Source organism: Juglans microcarpa x Juglans regia, chromosome 2S (assembly GCF_004785595.1).
Source record: "Juglans microcarpa x Juglans regia isolate MS1-56 chromosome 2S, Jm3101_v1.0, whole genome shotgun sequence".
Classification (NCBI taxonomy): Eukaryota; Viridiplantae; Streptophyta; class Magnoliopsida; order Fagales; family Juglandaceae; genus Juglans; species Juglans microcarpa x Juglans regia.
The window spans coordinates 32,548,003-32,575,365 of NC_054597.1; the positions used below are offsets into that span (position 1 = coordinate 32,548,003).

Sequence of the window (27,363 nt, forward strand, 5' to 3'; positions counted from 1 at the left end):
CAATCATAATGTCTTTTCTGGATTGGGAGGTAATTGCAAAATAAGTTGTAAGAAAATACATTACTCTTTCTTATGGCTACAATTCATTGGTATTTAGTTTTTGGAATGGATTTGTCACTTGAAAAAAGCACAGGTCTTTTTGTGGTACTTGATATTTGTACCGTCATGAACCTTGTTCCGACCAAAACAAGCCAGAAATTGGTCCGTCGGAGGAAGTAGCTATCAATGTTGTGGAAGCTAGCAACGTAAACCGGGATGATGAATTTTCAGGGCTAGTTGTTTTCTTTATTCAATATCCAAATAAGGGCTAGAATGTAGAACACAAGCTAATTCAGCTGGAAAATCAATGGAAGGCTGACTTGTGTTAACAGAGTGTTTACTCTTGCAGGTTATGCTACTCAGCATCTCACACCACACACCATTCTACCAATTCATGGAAAAACATGGGGACCAACCTCTTTCCTTCACTACCAATTCATTATAATATTAACTAGGATACCAAGTGAGGGTCAACCCCAACAATCACCCAAAGACAATCAGTAAAGTGCAGGAAATGCCTAAAAAAAAAAAAAAAAGGAGTAGAAAATGGTGCCAAAATGTTTGGTGTGATCCCATGTTTTTCTTGAGTCTTGACTGACAAGACTGGGAGGCTGCAACAGAGAGTGAAGCATGGAACCCTAGACAAAAGAAGTGGAAAAACCTGCAACAATGACATAATCATCCGATAATGAAGTGTGAGATTCATGACTCACGTTGTGGGTTGCAACTTGCAGGTCAAGGTAACAAGGCTGGTGGGATAAGAGCATTGTGTTGAGAAGCCATCTATGTGGCGCGCATGGGTAACAAGAGGCCTACTAGATACGATAAATCTAAGTGGGAAACTCCATCGTCGAGGAAAGGGGGAAAAGGCCTGCAAGGAAAGAGAAACCTGGAGAAGCCTACCACCACCCAGGCTTGGCTAAGTAACCAGCAGTGAGAGAGAAGGGCAGAAATAGAATAAAATAGCGATCAGACTAAATCCATTCTTTCTTAAATATTGAACATCTACTTTATTTAGGGGGAAGCTCAGAATGCGATCTAATATGATATTCCCTTTAAAGGCAAATAACTAAATTCCGACAAAAATGTAGATGACACCAAAATAATTAATAACGTAATATCTACTTCTAATGTATATTAGATAAAACATAAGAAACAAAGTAGAAGGTCAAGAACCTGTTGATCAACACACGTGGTCATAGATCATTTGGACAGTAAAACAAAGGGAAAGCAATTTCAAGGGACGTGCAAAATCTTCACTTGAGAGGAATGAACCTGGAGGAGTGGGTAGCACCAATGCCGGGCCTTCCATGCTTGACAGGCTTGTAACTGATTGAGAATTCAGCTAGATAATGTCCAATCATTTCTGGCTTGATTTCAGGTACAATGATCATGTTGCGGAGGTGAGTCCTAACTGGCTCTGGCTTCTCACCGGGTGGTGCCTCACGTTTCTGTTCCAATCATAAGACCACCATTAACATGAAAATATCCCTGTATTTGGTCAGCAATTAGCTACATATACAAAGTTATTATAATCATGTGCGGGTATCACCCCTAGCAACGCTGGAAGCAATGTTTCAGGTGGAGAGACAGTCAAAATTCATAAAACACGTGCAAAGAAAACAGAGCCTTCCTGGCTCAACAATGCTCCAATGTACATGGTAGATTTTTAACTGTAACCAAATACGGTAGAAGAGGTTGGCGAGGTGTTCTAGTCATTCCGGAAGGGTATGGAAGGCCTGGGTTGGGAGAAATTTGTTGTCAAGTTAGACAGATTCGTTGCTCTGTTTTTTTCGCATTCATGGAGATGGGTCATTGGGAAAAATCCAAAATAACACTTCTGCTCATGAGAAGAACAATATGGAGCTGAAGCAAAAAAGATTCGAGTGCAACCACGGTGGTGAGGTGATCATGTGCAGACGCTTTGAATACGGGTCATGCTTCGGTGACTCAGTTTGATAATAGGGGTAAGAAGGGAAACTGTGAAATCACGCACGGACAGAATGCAGGTCACATGGGGTCTAACTCCTCTGAAAGCTTAAGAACTGTTTCTTACGCAACAAGGGATGGTTTGATCTTCCCAGTGACAGTATGGTTGAAAGAGAGATGCTCAATACATTGAAAGAGATGCAAAACCAGCTTGCCGAGTTAAAGGGGCAGCGGTTGCTATGTTATCAGCAAAACTTGATGGGCTGGGCGTGGTAAGTGGTTTTGCATCTCTCAGTGCCCTTCCACCGCGTTCGCCACCATCGATCTCAGCCCAACCATTGTTCTGTCGCCCTCTACCTCCCTCATTAAGGATCTATTGCACGCATATTTCTCCCCAAGTGTTCTCGGTTCCTTCATTGCTCCAGAGGAGGCTTTGTTCCTTGCAACATAAAATGGGCTTTTATGCTTCTAACTCCTGTCGGTCAATCACGTGTAGATTTTATAGGCTTCGTTCACTTTTACAAAACTTTTCAACATATTTTTTTTATTTTATTTCATCTAATCATTACAATTTTTTCAAATTTTCACATAAAATAAAATAAACAATTCAATTTTTTCAAATCTTAAAACAAAAATAATATTAAAAGAATATATTCCAACAATATTTTTTTTAACTTTAAATTTTTATCTCAATTCATCTCATTTACAAAAATAAATGACACCTTATCATTTACAAAATTTCCAATAAAAGCACCTTGAGGTGTAGCCCTCCTATAAAAGTTGGGAAGCTTTTTAAGTATTATTACCAAAATGACCCTGACTTTTTTAGATGGGCTGAAATCACATGGGCTTTTGTTTTAGTTGGGTCCAATTTCAACTTAGTTTCAATGGACATAAATTAATTATTTCAGAAACTATTTTTAAGTTGGGTTAGGCTTAATTCAGCTCAGTTTTACTTGAATAATTATGCTAGCCCAGAAAATATTTAAGAGTTTAAATTATATTATCAAATATTAACTTATGGTTTGATTATAGTAATAAACTTCAAGGAATTGAATTTTTAGTATAATCAAGTCTAGTTATCGGAACAATTATCTATTTTTTATTTTGACAGGCTTGATGAAATTATTATGTTATATTTTTAATTACAAAATAAAGAAATATGTTATGAGTTCACTATTTAGTTATTTTAGTATAACTGAATAATTATTAATTATATTCTTGAAATGTAATTAATTAATCAGAATGCTAAGATACATTTTTCTAGAAATGTTAATAGCATTTAGTACTTCGTATAGGTAACGAGTTACGAAATAAGATCTAGGAAGCAAAGCAACGAGATAAGTCACTTGATCATAAATTAGGATCGGCACACATTAGTTAGTTTAGATAAATTATTATTAAATCCAATTCTTTGTCAGTCAATTTTTATGTATCAAACATGTCATGATTTATGCAAGCATGTCATTCATCATAATACATGATCATGTTAATTCCGCATCATGTTTAATTTAGCATTTTCTAAGTATATACGTATTATGTATGTCATGCATCTTAAGTTGCATAAGACACGTAAACTTTCTTATAATCAAATACAATATCAAATTAGTTTAATAATATGGTCATTCATATGCATGGTACCAATGCAAATTCATGGGTGAATGTGCAAGTCACAGACTCAAACGTGGTCCACCATAGAATGCCAAAATACTACTTAGCAGCTCCCCTTGCGGCCGCAGAATGTGGGGCCGGTGGACAACCTTGTACATGGGGTTAAATGTGTTGGCCAGTCAGATGGATCAAATCAATCAATTAATTCAGATAAATCAAGACAAGTCATGCATAACATAAATATGAGTACGAATAATCATAATTTTTAATTCTCAACTTGAAAAATTTAATGAAAATCCTTACGTTTATTATATTTACATTGTAATGGGTATCTTACTGAGTCTTCGACTCATTTTAGTTTTATTTCATATTTTTAACTACCCAAGTGAGGATGATGATTACTAGCAAGCAAGCCAAGCTTAGAAGGAGAATACTAGTGAACTTTAGTGAATTTTATTTTATGACAATCATTTTATTTAGTTTGTTTAGGACACAGGTTATTTTAATAAATCTTTTATGAATTTCATATTTAATAAATTATGCAAGTCTCTTGCCTGGTTTTATTTGTGTATGTACATGACATTCCTAATCTACGGGAAGGGGGTGGTATAGCGAGATAAGCGATAGGCTGAATCCTATAAAATTGGATAAAGGAAAAAAGTAAAGTTGGGTTTGGCCCAATTTTGATATCTAGACCTAGGAGAGTGGCAGGTCAAAAGGAGAATTGGGTCAATGATAACGATATTCGAAGTGTGTTTTACGTCAGGTATCAGTATAGAGATAGCCAAAATAGACTGCTCTCCGCTACAGGTGACACAAAAGTGTCTACGAGTGCTACACCCCTAGTCAATGTTCTCTCTGATGAAATGACGGCATTCACGCTAGTGTTGAAGGAAAATGGTGTAACACTGAACCTTAGGGAGGTGTAGCACCTATCAAAGTAGCACATAAAGGATCGTCGGTGAGTGGCGCACCCCCTTTCAATGTTCCCTCCGTTGAGATGACGGCACCCACACTGGAGGTGAAGGAACCTGAGATATTGCCGAGACTTGGGACCATGGCTCCACCACCCATGACAGAGGGAGCCAGTTTCTCGGTACCTCTTCAAGTATCTTGGGGGTCGACACATAGCTTTGGACAAGGTGGTGATAGCAACAATGGCATTGTGGATGAGATATTTAGGGCTTGGTCTACAGTTTGGAGCTGAGTCTGTGGAAAATGTTGTCCCCCTGATATCTCTTCCACCGATCAACGAGATATAGCAGTGTGTGGAGATTACATGTGGAGGATTTTGAGGACCAATTCACGGCAGTACTCACTGCAATTGAGGTGGGTCATTTACTAGGAACAAAATCAAGATCTAAGAAGAGCAGTGAGTTAAAGCGTCTTACTTGGACAATCAACCATGACGCTAAAGGAGGTAGTCCAAGTCGTGGAAGACTAGAGTGAGGGAAAACCAATTGTATTATGAAGCCCACGATTCTAACTTGGAATGTCCAGGGCTAAGATATATCTATAATAGGATCGTTCGGAGTTTACAAGTATTGAGGAGTTTACAAGCATGGACAATGAGTCCACACTTTCTCAAATTGTCCATAGTCAATATTTTCCCCAAAGATGCTGTCCAACCAAAGAAAACAATTTTAGGCAGCACCTTACTTCTCCAAAATGCACTTCCAAAGAAACAAAATATGATTTTGATATAATAAAGCCTTGTACAAAGATCACACAATGAACTTCCTATTCCCAATATTATCCATGGCATCCTCTCCTCCTTGATACTACGAATGTTCAAAGCATACAATAAAATGAGAAATTCGGAAATAACTCCAATTTCCTAATCATGGGCAGCTCTAAGAAAACAAGCATTCCACTATGAGGATCCACTAGAGTTGTCTAAAGGATTTGACATTGATGCCTCTTGATCATGAGCCATTTGGAAAAGAGAAGGAAACACAATCTTGAGGGTAGAATTACAACACCAAGTATCATACAAAAATCTGATCCTTGATCCCTCTCCAAAAGCGAAGCTAATAAAACAAGCAAATACCTCCCATCCATTTCTAATATTCTTCCACAAACTTACACCATGCGCAACCCTCACTTCACCCCCCCCCCCCCCCCCCAAAAAAAAAAAACACAATAAGCTCCTATACTTCGACTCAATAATAGCCCCAAAGACTCCCCTTTCTAATGGTACCACCATAGCCATTTCCCAAGAAGTGCCTAATTAAAGATTCTTAGATTTTACTTATAAAAAAAAAAGATTCTTAGATTTTGATAGGAGCTTAACAAGAAGAAATGAGTTTTCTGATTTCATTTGAGGGAAATCAAATCTCCATTTGGTTTACTTTGAGGGGAATCGACCTCCACAGTTAACTATAATACTCGACAAGAAAATTACTTCACCAATGATTATATTAATGTTCAACTGTGAATTATTCTACTCAATTTCTAAACAACATAAAACTCCTAACATATCAAGTAAACTGAGTTATCAAGAGGCTTGGCCTTTTTCCCAAATTTTATCACAAACAAAATACCCAAATAACTACTACTAGTTTCGTGTAGGAAAATTTCCGAGGGTGCGGTGCACGGGACCGAAGTTTCCTCTGCAGGGGTGGATTTGAAAGGCCCTGCCTTGGAGAGGTTCCCCAACATAAATAATAATAATAATAACAATAATAATAATTATTAATCAAATAATATTGGACCACAACATTCCACCTCCCTTCAACAACCTTGACCCCAAGGTTGCCTTTGTCTACATCTGTAACATACAGGTTCTAAGTTAAGGGTTTTAGGATTATTATTATCATTTTTGCTAGTTTATAATTAGTATTATTATTTTCAGTATTATTATTATTAAAGATCAATTTTGAGATAGTGGTTTATTTGAGTGAGATTCTTCCACTCTCCACATGCCCATATCTATCAGTTTTGGTTTCCTAGATTGCAAAACCTTCCTAAGGGGATGTTTGGAGAATGAGATAAGATGAGAATTTTGTAAATAGCAGTAAAATGGTTTGTGAATAGTAATGAGAGAGTTTAAGTATTTATTGGGTTTTGAGAAAGAAGAAAAAAAATTGAATAAAAAATATTTTTTTTGATAAGTAAAAATATTATATATAAAAAAAGTACACTGATATATACAAGAAAACACCTTGCCCATTGACCCCAATGACCCAAAAAACTCTTGAAAAAAATCCAAAATACACTAAGCCCGACCCCAACCCCTTGTTTCCCGTAGAACTAAAACACTACCCGAAAACCCAACCCCAACCTCTTATTTCCTCCTTTAGAACTAAAACTTCACAATGCCCTCCCTTTGGACTTCCCTCTAGTTGAGCTACCACTTTTAGTGTCGTAGTTGATTGCCCAATGAAGACATTGTAACTCCCTGCTTTTCTTGAAACTTGATTTGGTTTCAAGCGCGTGGCTTGCCTCAATCACAGTGATTAGTTCTTTAAATTGGTCTTTCACATCCTCCATGTAAAATTCTCACAAACTGCTGAATCTCGCTAACTTTAGGCAGAATCCAATCTGCTATTGGAGGAAGAGAGACCAAAGGAGCAACATTATCCTCAGACACAGCATCCAACTGCACTCTCGCCTCTGGACATTCCTCTATACAAGGCACCAATGCCAAGCTCATTGGTTCTCCAGCAACTTCATCGGTTCTCTCAAATGGTTTCAAGCCCATTGGAGATTCTGGGGTGACAACAAGTTCCTTCACCTCTAGGGTGGTATCGGATTCTACATCTCTTTCAGACCTCGGCAGTACACCATTTTCGTTCAACTCCGATGAGGGAACCATAGTTTTTTCAATGACTATGGATGTAACAAGAGGCGAATGGCATTCCATTACTGATGTCTCAACGCCAATATTGGATGTAGACCCCGCTTCAAATATTCTAGATTTCCCTTTAACCCCATATACTCTCCTCGATCTGGTTATGAGGACAGGGCCGAATCCGATTTTCCGTTTTCCTTTAGAGTTTAATGGATTCGGGCCCGTCTTGTTTCTTACGACTCTGTTGTCTCCAACTGAAATTAGGTCTATTTTCGTAGACAAGCAAGTTATTGCTGCCTTCAACTCGACCAGTTGGGTTTCCATCTCCTTTAAAGAATTATGCATCTCTACAAGCGGGTCCTAAGTGGTGATTTGTAAACCCCCTCATTCTGAAACTCTGAGGCATGACCCGTCTTTAAATATTGTTAAAATATAATTTTTTAATATAATTTTTGTTTCAGAATTTAAAAAAATTGAATTGTTTTTTGTTTGAAAATTTGAAAAAGTTGTAATGATTAGTTTGAAAGTATTAGTATTTATGTTTGAATGATGTTTGGGAAGAAAATGAGATGAGATGGAAATTGTTTCCAACCCCAACAATTTTTCACACATCAAAGAAACCTTTATATAAATATATATATATATATATATATATATACTCTTTTTCCCCCACAATTTTCCTCTCCATCAAACCAACAGCAATCTTGCGGCCAAGCCCATTCTCACAACAAGCCCTATAAACAAAAGCCCTGTAGCCTTCCTCACAGCAAATCGAGGCTCTCTCCTCGCCGGAAACCATCACAGAAGACACCGTCGATAAGCTTTCCTTCCCCTACGACGTGCGTCGACCCCATAGACCTCTTCTCTATCATTTTCTCTCTCCATCATCAATAACCAAAACCACCTATGTATATTTTGTTTCAGCCACCCTCAACCACCACAAGGGTTGGAGGTACTCGGACAGCCACAGAAACTGTCGACCTGTTGCCTTTTGTCGAACTCACACCTTCCGGTAAGCCCACATCGGATTCTTTCTCCTCTTTCTCTTCCCAACGTGGTTCTTAGTCTAATAGACCACAAAAATTTATTCTCTCAGATTTTCTCCGTCACAACCAGAAGGGGCTGCCTTGACTTTCGATTTCAGTCCAGCCGCTAGAGCCACCGTTGCGTTCAGACTTCTCTCTCAATGAGTCCCAAATTCCTCTGTCCCACGACCATGGCTTCCCGTTTGTGTGTATGTGGCTCAACTCCTTGCTATCTCCATAGTGTATCTTTAAAATGGAAAGTGGGCCTTGGGCCTTAATCCCATTTAGCTAGGTGCTTTTTGTTAATTTAAATGGGCTGATTTCTCACGTGGGCTTGGTTTTATTATATTTCAAAAGCGGTTAGAACATTTTAAGCAGCCTGCCTGCCTTCGTGTGGGCTTGATGTTCAAATTGGACTGGTGGTATTTTACAGAAAACCTTTAATATTGTTTTACATGGGCACTTGGGCAAATATTAGCCCAAAAACCTTATTTTTCTCAGAAAATGGTTAAGGATTAATCTTTTTACAAACCAATTTACAACATTATATTATAAGGGTTTAGATGTTATTTCGAAACGTTTTGAACGTGATTAAACCTATGTTATAAAGTGAGATTTCTACAGCTTGTCTAAAAGATTTGTATAAAGCCTAATCTACGCTACTAAGTATATTTGAAAGATTAAATATGATATTAGCATTTAAATAATTATATGATATTTGTAGTTATTAATTTTAGTATATAACCAAATATTTTATTAGATTAATTTCCCTAGCATGTGATTAATTAAGTCGAATGCTATGACACGTTTTTTTAGAAATGTTAGTGATGATTAGTGCTTCGGAACTACAAAGTGAGATTCAAGAAACAGCGCTAAAAGGTAAGTAGCATGATCATAACTTTATGTGTGCTGTAAATATTCTGTTTTGCATGAAAAATGTGATGTTTACCTATTCTACGCTACGAGCCAATTCAAGGTTAGCTCCTTTTCATGAACCTCGATGAATTACAATGATATGCTTGTGAATGAGACTATGTATGCTATGCTGATATGGATTGTTGTTAGAATGGATGATATGTCATGAAAATCACATGTATGCCATGTAATGTTCAAATTATGTTATGCCATGTCTATGCTATGCTATGTTACATAAGGCTCATGTTAATAGGCCATGTTTAACGTTATGCCATGCACAAGAGTATGTCACACCATATAAATTCATGAAGTCAACATGTTCACATTGTGAAAGGTTTTTTTTTTTTTTTTTTTTTTAAGTAAGAGTTGCATTGTGAAAGTTAGTAAGAAGACAAATGAATGAAAAGTAAGCTTTAAGTTTGGCCTTATGTTATGGGTAGATATGCAAGCCAAAAACTTAAGCATGGTCCACCACATGCATGATATGATGTTTTGAGGTGACACAGACTCAAGCATGTTTCACCACATGTTTTGATATGTTATGCGGTGCCACAGACTCAATCGTGGTTGATAGGAACTAAGGTGGGCCTGCTCTTAAAGATCTTTTGCAAGTTCCAGATGGGTTAATTACAAGATCAAGGGCCAAGAAGATCAAGGAAGCAATGCAAAGATTGGTGCAATCCACTTGGGATAAAGCTAGCAAGAGCCCAACACTCAAGATGGGCTTAAAAGAAGGAGAATCAGTTTTAATCCACTTGATTTAAGCTGTGGAAGACATGACTTAGAGATAAGGCTAGGAGGAACACTACAAAGGTTGTGATTTACCTTTGATAAGTTTAAAAATTCAATCAAGAACAAGTGTAAACTCAACTCACAATAAAAATTCAATATTGTCTAGAGCTTCAAATGAGGCTACAAAGAGTTTTTAAACCAAACCTAATTAAAACTCTAGCTAAAATAAAGCCCATTTTTTCCAAAATGTCCTTGTTGAACAGTGTCGCGGCTACAGTGCCGCGTTTACAATAATGCTACAGTAACCTCTTGAAACCTTAGTTGTCTTCCATAGCTTGAAACAAGTGGATGAAAACTGGTTCTCCTTCTTTCAAGCCCATCTTAAGTGTTGGGCTCTTGGCAGCTTTATCCCAAATAGATTGCAACAATCCTTATATTGCTTCCTTGATTTTCCTGGCTCTTGATCTTGTAATTGGCTCATCTGAAACTTGCAAATGATCTTTAAGAGCAGGCTCACCTTGGTTCGTATCAGTGGTTCACTATATGTTATGTGATAACATAGACCCAATCGTGTTTCACTATTGGTTATGATATGTTATACGATACCATAGACCCAAGCGTGGTTCACCTTATGATTTATGCAGTCGACGACTATTGGACCGATCCACGTATGTTATGAAAGACAAGATGAATAAGTTATGTATGAATTATAGGAAATGCATGGAGTCAATCATTCATGCATCCATGTTACATGTATTGCTATAATATGTTTGATTCCGCTTATGTTACTAATGAATGATCTATATGTTATGTGTATGTGTGACGATGTATGTAAGTTTTCAAAATTAAGTCTAACGTTAAGCTAAGTTAAGTTTACAATATGATTTGCTATTACTAAGTCTTCGACTCATTTGTTTGTTTCTCTATTTTATGTTTTAACGTCCCAGATGATGATTTCGTGGATACAGAGCAAGAGTGCCATTAGTAGATTATTCTTCCAGAGACTTAGACCTTGAAGAAGTGTTAGTGCCACATGGGTCTAGTTATAATTATACAGTTGAATAACTAATTTTGATACATAGAACTAGTTTATGTTATTTGTATGTTTTAGCTTTTATATTATGAGACTTTGTTGCACTAAGTTAGTTTATGATTCAATAAATGAGGTATTTGTTTTTTATGGTGTCGAATCTCTTTACCTAGCATTATGCTAGGAATGTACGTAACATTCTGTACCTATAGGAATGGGTGTTACAACATCTTGTTCACATTTTGTGACACCATTCCATCCTTAGAGTTCCTAACAAATTGTGCTTCTTACATAGCAAGGACCCACTCATTGAGCATGATGCAACTTAATTATAAATAAGCTTGAGCGCATTCTTCAAGACATCCATATCTTCTTATTCTATGTCTAATTATCACCATTAAGCACGATGATCTATCCCTACCCTTCTCAAGAGAGTGCTGAGTTATGTCAATATCTAGAAATATATTCCATTCCCAAAAATCCCAACTTCTAGAGGAACAAAAACCACACACCTCAAGTAAAGAGGGACAGAATTTGGCTTTATAACATAGGTTTTTCAGTCAAGGAGGAACTAAATTTTTGCTTGAACTAAATTTTTGAACTAATGGAGACCAGCAATTGTAGCAAGGAATGCTGATGCTTAACACATCTCTCTCATCACTTTTATCATTTTTTCTTGCTTGGATCTCGAGGACACCAAGTGAGCTTCAAGACAAGAAGCATGTCAAGTGTCAAATCTCCAATTGGTTTTACTTCAACAGAAATCAAATAAAAAATTGGTTTACTTCGAGGGAAACCAAACCTCTACAATTAACTATAATAGTCAGCAAGAAAATTAGTTTATTAATGATTTTATTATTGTTCTACCGTGGCTGCACATAGACTTGCAAAAGAAAATAAAAAGTTGCAGAAAATAAGAAAAAAGCAGCTGTAAACAAACCAAGTCAAACCAGCCTGGCCCATGAATTTAGATAAAGCAATCAGCTCCCAAGCTACCATTCAATTTGCATTGCAATAATAAGATTGTACTACTATAAGACAACATGCTCATCTAAGACTATGCATGCCCCAAAGGCTAAAATTTCCACAGCACTAGTAAACTTCTTTGCAGTAAACTCTACAAAGACACTCCTTTCGGCCCGTTTGGATAGTAAGATGAGATGAAATGATTTTATATGAAAGTTAAAAGTTAAATAAAATATTGTTAGAATATTATTTTTTAATATTATTATTGTTTTGGGATTTGAAAAATTGAATTGTTTATTATATTTTGAGTAAGAATTTGAAAAAGTCATAATAATGATATGAGATAAGATAAAACCGTTTCTATATTCAAACGGGGCCTTAATCTTTGCACGACAAGGTAGAGATGCCCTCTAGCGTGTGATTATGGCTGTGAATGGAAGTAAAACATACCTTCCATGACCAATTGAACTCGATCCTCATTAATTTTCCAACACATTATTAAATGTCAATGAGAAACAATGTTTTGAATACCGTACCGGACGTCGTAGCGGTCAAGGTACTAAAACGAAATATTTCGATACCGGTACCGTTTCGAGATAGCGTTTCGGGGTAGTCGATATATAAATAAATTATATATAAAAATTATATTCCAAAATAATAGTCTATATATAAATAAATTATATATAAATACATATATATATATATAAATTATAAATAGTTTAGTCTGAATTAGGGGTTAAAAAATAAGCTTGTAGTTTGAAAAAATGAAAAAAAACACACATAGGCCGAAATTGAGGCCGGTATGGTCAGTATTTTGGCCGGTATGAAACAGATATAGTACCTGTACTAACCGGACGGCCGGTACGAAAAATTTCGGCCGTACCGACCGGTACGGTACGAAATTTAAAACACTAATGAGAAGTCCACATCGTCCATTGTCTGGACAGCATTAAATAGTATAAGGTCCAGATCCAATATTTATGTAACATACTTTATTTTACGCCCAGTTGAATGTTAAGCTCATTGGGTTAGATTGCTCAAACCCATTTAACTATACCTTAATAATTTCATTATCTTGGGCTTAGGATAGTCCAGCCAAATTAGGTGGCTTTTTTTTAAAAAAAAAGAAAGAAAAGGAAATTGAAAAGATAATCACATTTTTTGAATTTCTCTTATGCCTACTAAGACGTTAAAACTATCTCAAACTCTATTAATTTTAAGTTTTCGGGAATGTTTGAAAAATGAGATGTGATAAAAATTTTGTAAATACTAAGATGATTTGTGAATAGTAGTGAGATAGTTTGAGATAAGTATTTATTTGGTTTTGGAAAATACAAGAGAAAAAGTTGAATAAAAAATATTAAAAGTTAAAATATTGTTAGAATATAATTTTTTTAATATTATTTTTATTTTGAGATTTGAAAAAATTGAATTATTTTTTATTTTTTATTTGAAAAGTTGGGAAAGTTGTAATGATTAGTTTGAAAGTGTTTGTATTTGAATGATGTTTGGGAAGGAAATGAGATAAGATAAAATGGGATGAGATGAAAAATGTTTCCAAACATCATTGTTCCTCAAATCTCATAGATCCTGAAATTAGAAAAGGATTGATTAGATTCCTTTCTTTTCATCCCGTACCAAGATCGAATTTTTTTATTTTTTATTTTTTGAGGTTATTCTGTCTTATTTATTTTTCATACAGTAGATTTTATCCTCTTCAACTTTCTCCATTTATTGATCAAATTCTTGGATATGTATGTTGCGAAGTCTCTATTTTATGTTGAGAATTGGCACGCGATTAATTTTAGAAAGACTTTTATGACACTTTTAGGTAAAGCTTAAGCAAATGACAGTCTTATCTGTTAATTACTTTGCTTTCTAAAAGCACAATCTATCAATGTCAGAGTTGCTTTAATTTGCTTCTTCTTTTTTTTTTTTTTTTTTGTGATTTTCGTGGCTGGTTTTGTGCTTTGATGTCTTTCATAGGCCATACTAATTGGCCTTTATTCTACTCTGTATTGGTCATCTTGATCATTTTGATATACGATTTACAAAGAGTCGTGTTCATAAAATTTTAACTCAGTGGTATCATTACCAGGGTACGCAACCCATGAATCAACAAGGCCAACTAGCATATGTCAAAAACACAGAAATAATAAAAAAAAAAGGCCAACTATTAGACGTAGAAAACACGAAAATAATCACTGACTGCCTTACGCAGCTTTTTTATCAACGCCATTGGCTTCCTCTTCAATCCGCGTTGAAACCTAATGCCAAATCAGCATATGACATAAATATGCATTCAATCAAACACATATACTTCAAAATATGCATACATCTGTGACTATACGCATACATATTTGCTTAATTTTCAAAATAGAAATGGAAATTAAGCTTCGAGGCTCTTCCTCTTAAATCACCTTCGGCGAGCGCGGGCGTGGAAGAGCTTGACAAGCTTGTCGGTGGACATGTCGAGAAGTGCGTCCAGATCGACACCTCTAAAGCTGAACTTCTTGAACGTTCTCTTCTTCGGCTGCCCTGGCACCGCAACGTCGGCTTCCACATTCGCTTGATAAAAACACAAAGATAGAACGATTAAGCGTTAGTGATTGAAAGGTCTGTTTGGCTCTCAGGAAAGCAAATAAAAGAGAGGCAAACTTGATAGCGAAGAGGACATTCACCATGGTTGAATATTTGAGAAACCAAATCTCACTTCGCGGCTGCGCGCTGGTATGGTATGTGAAAGCAAGGGAGGGTTGAGGAATTATTTGTCTATTTATTTATAGGGTTAACGCAAATGAGAAGTGGATTATGGTTTTTATTTCCAATTACACGGAAAAGATCCGGTAACTCAATCGGACTCAGAAGCCAGGTTTTTTTGGGTAAGAAATTCATTAAGAAAATTTTCTGCCTTCGGTTTTTTTTTAGATATATATATTTATTTTTTTTTCATTTGATTTAGGGACGGAAGGACCATTTTATTCAAAATACTAACTTGAGTACAAAATTTGTTTTCTTCTGAAACCCTATTGTGATGCCCCAATTCTCATGCGAATTGGATCGGCAAAAGTCGTAACGTCGGGATGTCCTTGCATGTTGTAATAACAAGTGTGTGCTCACATGCTCAATAAAGAATGTGTAATTAATTCACACTGAAAAAATAATAAAAATTGTAGTCATTAAATCTAAATAACAATACTAGAAAATTTAAAATACGTCATAATCAAAATATCCATAAGCCACATTTCTCCAAACCATGAGCAAAAAAATAATTATAATCATCTGATTTTTCAATAAAATTCAAACATGGTAACTTAACAAAGTGGGGAAAGAGCTCCGATCTTCAAGCCTCTAACTATGTCGTCTCCATGCCCATAACTACCACCAAATTTTCCATCTGCATCAAAAGTTACGGTTCTAATGAGTGTGGAACTATAAGGGTGAGATTTTAAAAAATCTCAGTAAATGAAACTGAGACCAATACCCAAAGATGCATACAGGTGAAAATGAAAATTATGCAAGTAATTGTTGCTAGGAAAGATGATAATTGAAATTTCACATTTAAATAAATTAAACATAGAGTAACGGTCAACCATTTTGTCCAAGCATGTTGTCACCCAACGACAACCCAAGGGACGGGGATTTCACTCAGTATTATGCACTCTCGAATGACCAGAGAAAATCCATTAAAATAATACCACTCACACACCCACATAAAACCATTTAACCCATAAATCCATAAACATTATAGAATTCAATTTACATGCTAATTCATAACCCACTGACAAAAATTTTAGCAAGTGCTTTAAATGTTATCAACAACCCAATAATAAGAAATTCAACAACAATTACATGATGAAAAACAATTCACGAGTGGATATTTCCAACAAGCATTCATAATCTGTAATTCAGTGCAAAGGAGGAAATTCCCATCAAACATTCACAAGTTGTAAAACCAGTGCAAAAGTGAAAAATTTCATCACCTCTTTACGACTGAAAAATAGTACGAACGAGGGAAGAATCTCAACAACATAACTCGATAATACAAGAATTAAAACAAGAAATTTACAACACTATTTATGCAACAGAAATAATTAAATAGACAATAAGTACGGGTTCAACAGAGCACCCGAGAACCAACCCAAAACCAACCACAACAACCCCACCACATAGGCGCATGGCCCAAATAAAAAAACCAACATAGTAGTTCACAATCCTCACCATAGGGGTGCAAGGCCCAATCAGAAACCCAACATAGCAATCCATAACTCCCACCAAAGGGGCACTCAACCAAAACAGAGAACCAACACAGCAATTCACAACTCCCATCACAGGGGCACAAGGCCCAAATTAGAAACCCAACACAACAGTTCACAACTCTCATCACAAACGCACACGACCAAAACAAAGAATCGACGTAACAAGTCACAACTCCCATAACAAATAACCAACACATCAATTGACAACTCTAGTCATAGGGGTGCAAGGCTTAAATCAGACACCCAACACAACAGTTCACAACTCTCATCACAGAAGTACATGGCCAAAATAGAGAACCAATACAACAAGTCACAACTCCCATCACAGAGGCACACGACCAAAATAGAGGATCAACACAACAATTCACAACTCTCATAACAGAGGCACATGACCGAAGTAGAGGTCACATAGCATGTTCACAATTCAAAAATTGAACAACACCTATTTTCAAATTTGGTTTAAAGAGCCACTTACAATCGTGTGCAGGGGAGAATTTTTGGATGGACGTTAGTGTCCTGAGCTTCACGTTGTCAGCTTCCCGTGGATGTCCCCATCGGCTAGGGTGGGTTTTGGACAGAGGGAGGGAGGGGGAAGAAGGGAGGTAGGCGATTTAATCAAGGGGAGAGTTAGAGAGAGGGAGAAAGCGTTGGAGAGAAAAAGAGGACTCATTGTGGCGATGCCAGACGGGAAGGGCGTGGTTAGATAGTGACGGGGGCCAAAGGGATGAGGCACGATTTAAGGATTTTGACCCAAAAATAGGTTTGGGCTTTACGGGATTGAGAGAGTGAGATGGATAGAGAGATTGAGAGAGAGGGAGCTCACTGTTGCCGATGTCAAACTAGCACAGCGAGGCAAGGTGATGACAGCAATGACCGGAGGGGGAAAGAGCATGGCTGAGTTTAGGGATTTTGAACCCAAACGGGTTTAAACTTGGAGATCGAGAGAGAGAGCAGATTGACAAAGCTTACCAGTGGCCTTAGATCGAACGACGTCATTGACAAAAAAAAAAAAAATAAAGGGATAGGAGAGAATAGAAAAAGAGTGCGAGAGAGAGAAGGAAAATCTGGGAGAGTGGGACCAAGAGAAATGAGAGGAGAAACCGAGAGGGTGAGAAGGTGTCGACGGGGAGGGGTACTCAGCTATAGCAGTGTTGACGAAAAGATGGCTTTCATGCCATTTATAGAATGGGAATGCCCTTAAGGGCGGACCAAGTGTGCGCCTCAGTTGGTGGAGATGGGTGGTGGTTAGAGACACCTGTGTAGGCTAGGGTTCGATAAACAAATGTTGGAGTTGAGGTTAGTCTGCAGGGGCGGGGAAGACGACATGATAGGGGTTGGCTGGATGAGGAAGGGAAATAGGGTTTGTGTATTAGGGACAAAAATTACTTCGGTTTTTCAATGGGCTGGGCCTTGGTTTGTGGTTGGGCCTCACATATAGATTTAAAAAACAAATGAAAGATTCAATGAGTAATTGAGTATTTTTTAAATGGATTAGGGTATAACTATATTATATTTACGAATTTAACTTCATTTTGGATGGAATGTGAAAGACAATTTTACACTCTTAGATGATAAATTAACATCTTAACTTTATAATGTTCTTCTAAAAAATGCACATGCAATTGATAGAAAATAAAATATAACAGAAAATAAGAAGGAGAAGAGAGAAGGATGGGGGATAGACTTTAAGGATTACATCTTTACTATTCTCAATTGTTATTCAATACAAGACATAGATTCCTATTTATAGAAAAATTACATTGAGATCAGATAAGATAAATATTTTAATCATCATGAAACTCAAATCAAGATAATATCAAATTACTCTGTGAAATTCAAGTCAAGACAATATCAAATCAAATCAATATAATATCCTCAACATCCCCCTTCAAACTCAAAGTGGAAAATTTTGAAATCTTGAGTTTGAAATTTGAGAGCAACCTTCATATCCATTAATTGGTTGCCGATAAGATGATGATACTGTGATGAAATGGCTAGCAACTAGAACATCAAATTTAGAGTTGTGGCCAACAATGGGCTATATACGGGCTACGTCAACTATATGATCAAAATCAAAAGTCCAAAATTAGATATGAGGCTTCAAATAATGCTCACAACAGATTAAAACCCAATAAAAAGTTTTCACAACTAAAAAAAAGATACTCCAGATACATGGATTTGAGATGATACATAATTGAACGGTGAAAATTTTGTGAAAGGTAAAACTAGCGGAAGAAAAAATATTCCACAGGATTGAGCCTGTAGTTAACCAAGTGTGCTAATATCATGATAGAAAATAAAATAAAATAAAAAAGAAGATGGTGAAGAGAGAAGGATGAAGATAGACTTTGAGGGCTACATCTTTGTTATTCTCAATTGTTATTCAATACAAGATATAGATTCCTATTTATAGAAAAATTACATTAAGATAAGATAAATATCTTAATCATTATAAAAACCAAATCCAAGTGATTTGATAATTGTGAAAATCAAATCAAGATTTTTTGATTTGATATTATTTTTAACATAAATCATATTCCACTAAATTAGTTAAATTTTTCTCTTCACATTTTTCCCTCTTGCAATTGTTTCTTTACATTGTGACTACTTTCAGCAAACCTCTCCTTTTCGTGAGATGATTTTTGTTTTAGCTCCAAAGCTCATTTCTTTAAATTAAAAATTAGAGATCAATTTTTTGTCAGTTTCTGAGCTCACTTAACAACGATTGTTTGGGTAAGTATTAGTAAACAACTTCCATTTTCATTAACAAATAAAAACAATTCATTGTTGTTTGAAAAAGACTGTTGTGTTTGGTTGTTGGAGTAAGCTCAACTCATCTCAAACTAATCATTGATGGAACTTACTACTTTTTTAATTTCTTATAACAAAGTTAAACTCATCTCAATCTATTTCGTACATTAAAACACAAATCTCTACATATTTACATTAAAAAAAACTCAATGGGACTTACAAAATATTACTATTAATAGATCAACTCAAGTCATCTGAAATCACCTCAGCATCCAAACTGCAAGAATGCAAAGCAGAATACCTTAAGCATAGCTTATTGAGTTGCTCCACAAGTCTATGCAGCCTGAACAAATAATTTAGCAAGCCTCAAGTGTATCCTCTTGGTGATGAAGTGTACTACGTAGAATAAACTAGAATAACACTCAAAACACCTACAACTTAGATACGTTCTCAAGAGAGAACAAAAATATAAAGAGATTTTGTACTTTTTAAGATTGTCAGAGAACCATCTGAAGGGGCTATATATAGCTCTCCCTGTGCATCACATACGCTAGGCTTTAAAGATTAGCATTTAATCCTTACAATAAAGTGGTCGTTGACACTTTTATTCTCGAGCATGTAACACATAGCCATTAAGTCATGCATTACGTGCCGTTATGGCATAGGAGGGGTTTATTCATGTGGGCGTCTCTCCATCTTACATCTCTCACTCGTATACAATGGGCATGACCTCAGGCATGCATTTCTCTAACATTCTCAATCTTATTCATACTATATAAGTTGTGCGACCACTAAGAGCACCTGCAAAAAGAAAGGTTGGAAGCAATATACCAAATCTCTCTTAGAGAAGACCAGCATAGCAACATCTCTAAGAGCACTAGCATTGGTTTTTCTATATGTATCTTCAAAGCCACATCGTTTGAAGATTTATTTCGCATATCAAGAAAACCTCCACATTGGATTATGCATCTTTGAACCAAATAATATTAATTTATTTTTATTTTTATTTTTATTTTTTTCTTAAAATTATTATTTTTTATATATTTTACAATTAGCACCATGTGCTCAAAAATAAAAATTTCATATATCTAAATATTACCAATTTCATATATCTAAACAACCAATTTTCTTAATAAATATTATTATGTACTAAAAAACACTTTGTATCATCAACTTAATATAAATTTTATATATCAAAATCATTTTAATGCAAATTCTAAAAAGTTGATTTTAATGGGTAGGGGGAGAGAAAAAACATTAAAAATAATTTTTGGAAAGTGAATAGTACTTCTTCAAACTAGTTATGTAAAAATTTAGAGATACATAAGCCAATGTAGATGAATTTAAAGACATTATGCAATGATGAAGATAAAGATGAATAAGTTATTGCCAGTGCTCTGTGTTTTATCATGTCCTAGACTCATTCGATCGTATCAGATCAAGTATTTTCGAACCCTCTTGAGTTTAAAAAACTCATAACAATGCTTGACTACCTCGAAATTATTTCGACGTGTTCACAACCTTAGTCACTACCAATGTATAGCGCCATAGTTCAAAGTCGGCAAACACTATCGAAGATAAGATGTCGAATAGTCTTCCCTTCGCCCTCATGTTATTTAACTTTAGTTGAACCGCTTTCCTACTAATGCCTCTTTAGATCGTATCAATCATGGTCATAGACAGTAAGCCAAAGTAGAAGATGTCACAAACTCCATCTTATGACACAGGCAAAGGTAAATAAAAGATACTTAATAAAATATAAAACTCACACAATGAGAAAGAAAAGAACCATTTACTCACTTGCTTATTTGGTTGAATAAAACACATGTAGTATAAAATACATGCTATGATGAATTTCTTTTTTTCAAAGAGCATATGTCTATATCAACACCGTATAGATCTTAATCTAGTGCTCCTTAAGCGTCAAACCCGAGTTCTTCCATTTGCTTGTCTCCAAGACGCCAAAGAAGATCTCGCATATGGCTAACCATAGGCTACATGGATTGTGGGGGTACCCTGCATGATCATTTCAATACAATAGACCTTATCTTAGCTCCCACTAAGATAACATATCTTTATGTCAACTAACTTATTCCCTTAGACAAGTACCTAGGAAAACAATATCTCATCTCCACTTGCTACTCAAGCGTTAGAGGTGATTACTCATGTGAATGAGCTGATCTAAACCTGTTGATATACCTTGTGTGTGTATCTGAATAAAATCATATTGCATTAGTATCCTAAAGGAAATTTTACATCTCAATATCGACCAAAACAAAAATTACATTTACAATCTACACAGTCCTAAATTCCTAACATGAGCCACAAAATCATTTCTTGCTATAGGTTTTGTCAGGGGATCAGCAACCATGCGACTCATAGAAAGGTATTTTAGAATCACTTTCTTTTGCGCCATTGAAGGATAACCACTCTTTTGTGGCGACTATTATCCTTTTGTCATTTCCAACCAGTTGTATGCCATCAATATAAAATGACAACATAATGAAGCTCTTTTTAGACCTTTTGACATAGACACAATGGTCCTCTGTGATAAACGTAAACTCATTTTAGAGAATGGTTCGATGGAATCCGAGATACCATTATCTATATGATTGTTTTAAGTCATATATAGATCGTTTGAGCTTGCACACATTGTGCTCTTGAACTTTGACCACAAAGTCTATGGGTTGATCTATATAGATATCCTCATCTAGTTCTCCATTGAGAAATATTGTCTTAACGTCCATCTAATATAATTCCAAATCCATGTTCGCTAGTATAGTTAGAATCAGATAAATCGAGGCAAATCTCATCCTCTATGAAATTCACATCTTGTGACTCAATCTCAGTTATAGTTCCATCAGATTGTTCACCTGTTAGCATATGTTCTTTAGAGTGTTCTGAGTACCTTATAAAAATACACTTATTTCTTTTAGGGCCTAACTTCACATATTTATGAGAAATATCGTGAACAAAACTCGTTGAACCTCATGGCCACAAGTTACTCGAATTAAGTTTCTCGTCGGTCCATAGTTCATATGGGATGGAAGATACTGATTTGAAGGGCACTTGGTTAAGAATGTAGATGACAGCCAAATGTGCATCCTTCAAAATGAAATTTGTAGGTTTGCTTGCGTCATCATTGATCTAACCATCTCAAACAATGTTTGATTTCTCATTTTTGCCAAGCCATTTTGCCACGCGTACTTGACATTGTCAAGTGTCTTTTGATTCATTTTTTATCACAGAATCTTTTAAATTACCCAGAGAGATATTTACGTTTGCAGTCAGTCCTTAGAGCTTTTAAGTTTTTGTCTAACTGATTCTTAACCATTTTAAGATATTCCCTAAAAAATTCCAATGATTCAGACTTACAGAAGATGGACATGACCATAACGTGCAAAATCATTTATAAATATGATGAAGTAGACACTTAAATGTCTTGCCCCCACACTCATTAGACCATAGATGTCTGAGTGAACTAATTGCAAGGGAAAAGATGCCTTAGTTACTTTTCCAAACGATTTTCTCTTAGATTTTCTTGTCAGACAATGTTCACATGTGAGCAACTTAACCTTAACGAGATTTCCTATATAGCCTTCTCTAGCTAATCTAGTCATTTTTTCTTGCCCTATATGGCCAAGTCTAGCATGTCATTTATATGAATCCAAATTATTAAACGTAGAAAGAAAAGCAATAGACTCATTCCTACTTGAATAATCTAAATTCATTATCATAAAATCGTTTGATAAAAAAACAAAACCATAAAAAAACATTGCCCAAATATAAGGAAACATCATTATTTTTAAATACAATCTGAAAACTAAGTCTTCATAAAGTAACTACAGAAAGTAAGTTTCGTCGAATATCGAGAGCATATAGCACATCATGGAGAAATAGAGTGTGATCGCCCCACAAGTCCAATTTATAGGTACCGAGTTCTAACACCTCCACGCTAACTCCATTCCCCATCTTGATATCACGACTCCCATCTGGAATCCTACGATACTCCACAAAACTGACTTGATCTCGTGCTATGTGCTCGGTCGCTCCTGAATCAACAGTTCACACAGGATAGGAATGAGCAAACATCACATGACTAGTTACAAAAATAATGTGAAAATAGTCAGAGTGTACATTCTTCGACTCAATGCAGTCACTAGTAAAGTGGTCTTTCTTTTCGCAGTTGAAACACTCTAACTTTAACTTTTTCTTCCTACGTTTACCTCTCTTGCTGTGTTGAGAAATTTCCGATCCTTTCTTCACTTGTCCAGTAACTACCCTTATCTTAGACTTCTTGTGCTTAGGCCTAAATTCCTTGCACAAACCAGACTCAACTATATAGACTGAATGTTTGGGCTTAGCAGCCTCTAGGCGCTCAGCCTCAAACTCCAAGTGATGCGACACATCATCAAAATCCTTGATCTTCTCATTGTGCGTCAGATTCTGGCTCACTATCTCCCAAGAATTTGGTAGCAAGACGTATAACTGCCTATTGCTCGTCAGTCAAGTTGTTTATTGTTGTCTTAAGTTCGTAGATCATGGATGACATTGCCCTAAGATGTTGCATCATCGTGTGTCCAAAGTACGTCTTCAAACCTTATAATTAATCCATGCAACCTTGTGACTAAAGTTCTCCTAAACGTCATCTTTATTGCTTGCCACATCTTCTGGGCAGTGTCATAGGCTTCAAACTTACACATGAGATCATTGTGCACGTTGCTTAACATGATAATGTGTGCACAACGGTTCTTTTTAGCCCATTCATCATAGGTTTCTTGGTTTCTCTTATGTGGTCCGAGTCCCTTTTTTCGAGCTCATTAAATGAGTGAGTTAAGGTGTCCAAGATCTCCTACTCATCTAAGACATATTGGATCTTGCTATACCAAATGTCATAGTTCTCTCCATCCAATTTCTCTCATTGTTTAAATCGGCAATTATAATCTTAGATGTCATTTCACTGTAAAATGCGCAAAAAGGGATATTACGCACACAAATACCTAAGACATATACCGCGTCCATCCAAGTTAGAAAAAAATAATATAGACATGTCGCAAAATCAAAAATTCACAATGCTTCATAATCATCTATTGGGCCACAATGTCTAATTATTAATTTCTAACCTAATTTTTATGCAAAGTTAAAAGTTCTTGGGAGATAAAATCTAATTGAATCTTAACCATACTCCCACTATCTTAAGTAGTCATCGAGCCCTAGTCACATGTAATGATAGATCCTACTAAAACGACAGTAATCTTTTGGACTAGTCTACAAGGACAACTACTCAGACTATGACAACTTGTTGGGTCAGTCTACAAAGATGGTTTTTTTAAGACCATTATAGTCTATTTTTCTTGTCCTATTAGTGCATTTACAGTTCTTACTAAGGCCACTGTAATCCTTTGGTTATATAGTGAATTTACAGTTCTTATTAGGGTCACTGCAATTCTTTCAACCTATCATTCACACTGACAATACTAAGTAAGACTACTTAGTGGAAACTTTATATTTTATCACTAAAGAAAATGAAGGTTAATGTCTAAACATTCAAACCTAATATACATAGTTGATAAAATAAGCATATATCCACATGTTCATTTCATATATACATGTAATCACATTTAATCTAAAATATTAAATAAAATATCACATGAAAAATAACAATATGGATTAACATTAAAAAAAAAAAGCATGTATCTAAACAAATAAATCATGCAAGTTTTTTTTTTAAAGAGTAAAATGTATAATAAATACATTTATAAACCCCACCTAAACCAAGAGAAATTTGCAACCCAGTGGCTCACCCAACTTGGTTTTATGAGGTCGTCCTCGGTTCAAAACCCAGGTGTGCCACTTTCATTGTTTTATTTCTAAAGAAAAACAACTTTGGGTTTATAAACACTGGGTCGCTAAAAATTATCCCATCATTTTTTTTTTGTTTTTTCTTTTCAAGAAGAATGGATCGAAGGGCCCAAGCCCATTTTAGATGACATAAGTCATCTTCAACCTCCATTAGGGTAACGTTCATATGAATAGTACACACACTACAACCGCCACAAACACACACAAGCAACCGTTGCCGTTGTCGCTACCGAGACATGGCATTCCTTCACCAGCAGTGCGCACAACACCACCATGGTGAGCAGTACAGTGCCTGCAGCACCCCAGGGTGAATCAGTGCCACCACGGTGAGTGCTGCACCACTAGCAATGCACCACGCAATGCACACAGCACCATTATGGTGTGCGCTACACTTGGGTACGTAGATCACCCCCAGGTTGTGCCCTGCGCTTGGGTGGGCGAAACACCACCAGGATGCGCGCAGCACCTCTGTTAGTGCAGGTGACACTACTGGTGTTTGCAGTGGCTCAGCCAACAGAGTTTTTAAAACTGAAAAAATATATAAGTGGCACTCATTGCAGTTAAAATACATGCGAAAAAATAGGCTTTCTGTAAACTAGAACCAACTTAAAAAAAAATACTTTAATACCAATGTAAGTATGCATGACGGAATACCTCAAGCATAGCTTATTGAGTTACTCCACAAGTCTATCTAGCCTGAATAAATTATCTAGTAAGTCTCAAGCGTCTCCTCTTAGTGGTGAAGTGTACTACGTAGAATAAACTAGAGTAACACTCAATACACCCACAACCTAGATACTTTCTCAAGAGAGAACAGAAATATAGAGAGATTTTATACTTTTTAGGATTGTCAAAGAGCCACATGAGGGGGGCTATATATAGCCCTCCATGTGCATCACATACTCCTGGCCTTTTAAGGCCAGTCTTTAATCCCTGCAATAAAGTGGTCACTGCCATTTTTATTCTCAAACATATAATGCATGGCCATAGGAGGGGTTTATCCATGTGGACGCCCCTCTATCTTACACAAAAGCAGCTTAGAAGACAGCTCATGCTAGAGTCGGGATTAAGTTGGAGTTCAAGCTTTCAAAGACTTGAGGAAGATTTCACATTTCAAAGGTTTGCTTTCCAAATATGGGCATAGCAATGCCATCAACACCAAAGGATAGTTGATGGAATCCCGATCCTTTTGGTGATCTAGTTCTTTTGGCGTTTAATTGATTTGTTCCATCTCAATTAGTTTTATTACTTTAGATTTTAGAAGTTTTTGATGGAAGATTGAGGGATTAGTGAACAAAGATGTGGCATACAAAGATTTAGATTGTTATTTTTTTTCCTTTTTTTTTTCAAATATGGGTAGGAATATTTTGCATCTCAATTTGTTTAAAATTTGAGAAATTGTATTTACACTCATAAAGTGCATAAGTGTCTTGCACTTTTTTAGAAAAAAATTGAGTAAATATAAGACTTACATGGAAAAATTAATTTTTTAATAGTGGATCTCATTCTTTTTTAAAATGAATGCACGGCGTTTGCACAACCTATAAATATATCTAGCATTATTCTTGAAATTTAATAACTAACTTACGGGTCAATCTCATGTTGGATGGGTAAAATTCGGATCAAATCAGCCCTCAACATTTGATGATGTCATCAATTATACCCATTATTGAAATAATTCTAGATGTATTTGATAATGTGGTGATAGTTGCGACGGTATTTTTAAGTAATTTACCATTTTTGTTTTGTTTTCTCATTACTATTCAAGTGAGCTTGCCAAGGACCAATATGAAAAATTACCCTTCAATAAAAATGAAATAAGTAATGAAAGTAATTAAATTAATAGAAAATCATTTCTCACTAATAAACCTTAATAAAATAAAACCCAATAATTCAAAGAAACAAGTTAATGCAAAATTGGAGGGGAAGAATCCTTAGTGTTGATTGGGTTTCAATATGATAGGTGGTGGGTGAGGGAATCGTGGTTGTGTTCACCACTTTATACGGTTGCTATTCAATTTTACGATTAAATGTAATCTCTCTAAGCCTGTGGTTGTGGGTTTGGTAGATCATCAACTTCATGTACTTATTAATGAAGCTACAGTGGGCAGTAGACTTAGGGTCTTGATTGGGGTTGTGATAAGAGTCTCAAAAAGTGTTTAAATAATCTTAAAAACTCTTTAATAAAAAAAAATAGGTTTTTTGAGTGTCACATATTAAAGTACTTTTAATCTTAAATAAACTAAAAAGTATGAATGTATTTTTCTAAATAATGCAGAACATAATTCGAATTTTAAAAGACTGTTAATGGACAAAAATATCTATATAATTTTAAGATAATTATAACTTTCAAATTTCAAGTATATGCTCATAATTTCTAAAAATCAAATAATTGTCATATCTATATCAGAAATCATTTTTTTTAATTTGTTTTCAAACAAATATAATATG

The 27,363-nt window shown here is 35.7% G+C and overlaps 1 protein-coding gene across 1 annotated transcript; it reads right to left on the reverse strand.

Moving 5' to 3' along the window:
- Positions 1-1,295: 1,295 nt before the first annotated feature.
- On the reverse strand, positions 1,296-23,699 carry LOC121253577. Its single transcript, XM_041153576.1, has 6 exons — positions 23,640-23,699; positions 23,277-23,508; positions 22,986-23,102; positions 14,461-14,608; positions 14,250-14,307; positions 1,296-1,490 (listed from the first exon to the last, which is right to left on the reverse strand). The coding sequence occupies exons 1-6, from the start codon at positions 23,697-23,699 to the stop codon at positions 1,296-1,298; spliced, it is 810 nt and encodes a 269-aa protein (XP_041009510.1).
- Positions 23,700-27,363: the final 3,664 nt, after the last annotated feature.

Excerpts from the sequence above, each read along its gene's own strand:
- LOC121253577 (XM_041153576.1), bottom strand. The coding sequence starts at position 23,699 with ATGACGTTTAGGAGAACTTTAGTCACAAGGTTGCATGGATTAATTATA. Across the intron at positions 23,509-23,639 it reads TAATTATAAGGTTTGAAGAC|ATAGTGAGCCAGAATCTGAC; the intron begins GTACTTTGGACA and ends AATTCTTGGGAG. Across the intron at positions 14,609-22,985 it reads CGTGGAGGTGTTAGAACTCG|CGAATGTGGAAGCCGACGTT; the intron begins GTACCTATAAAT and ends GTTTTTATCAAG.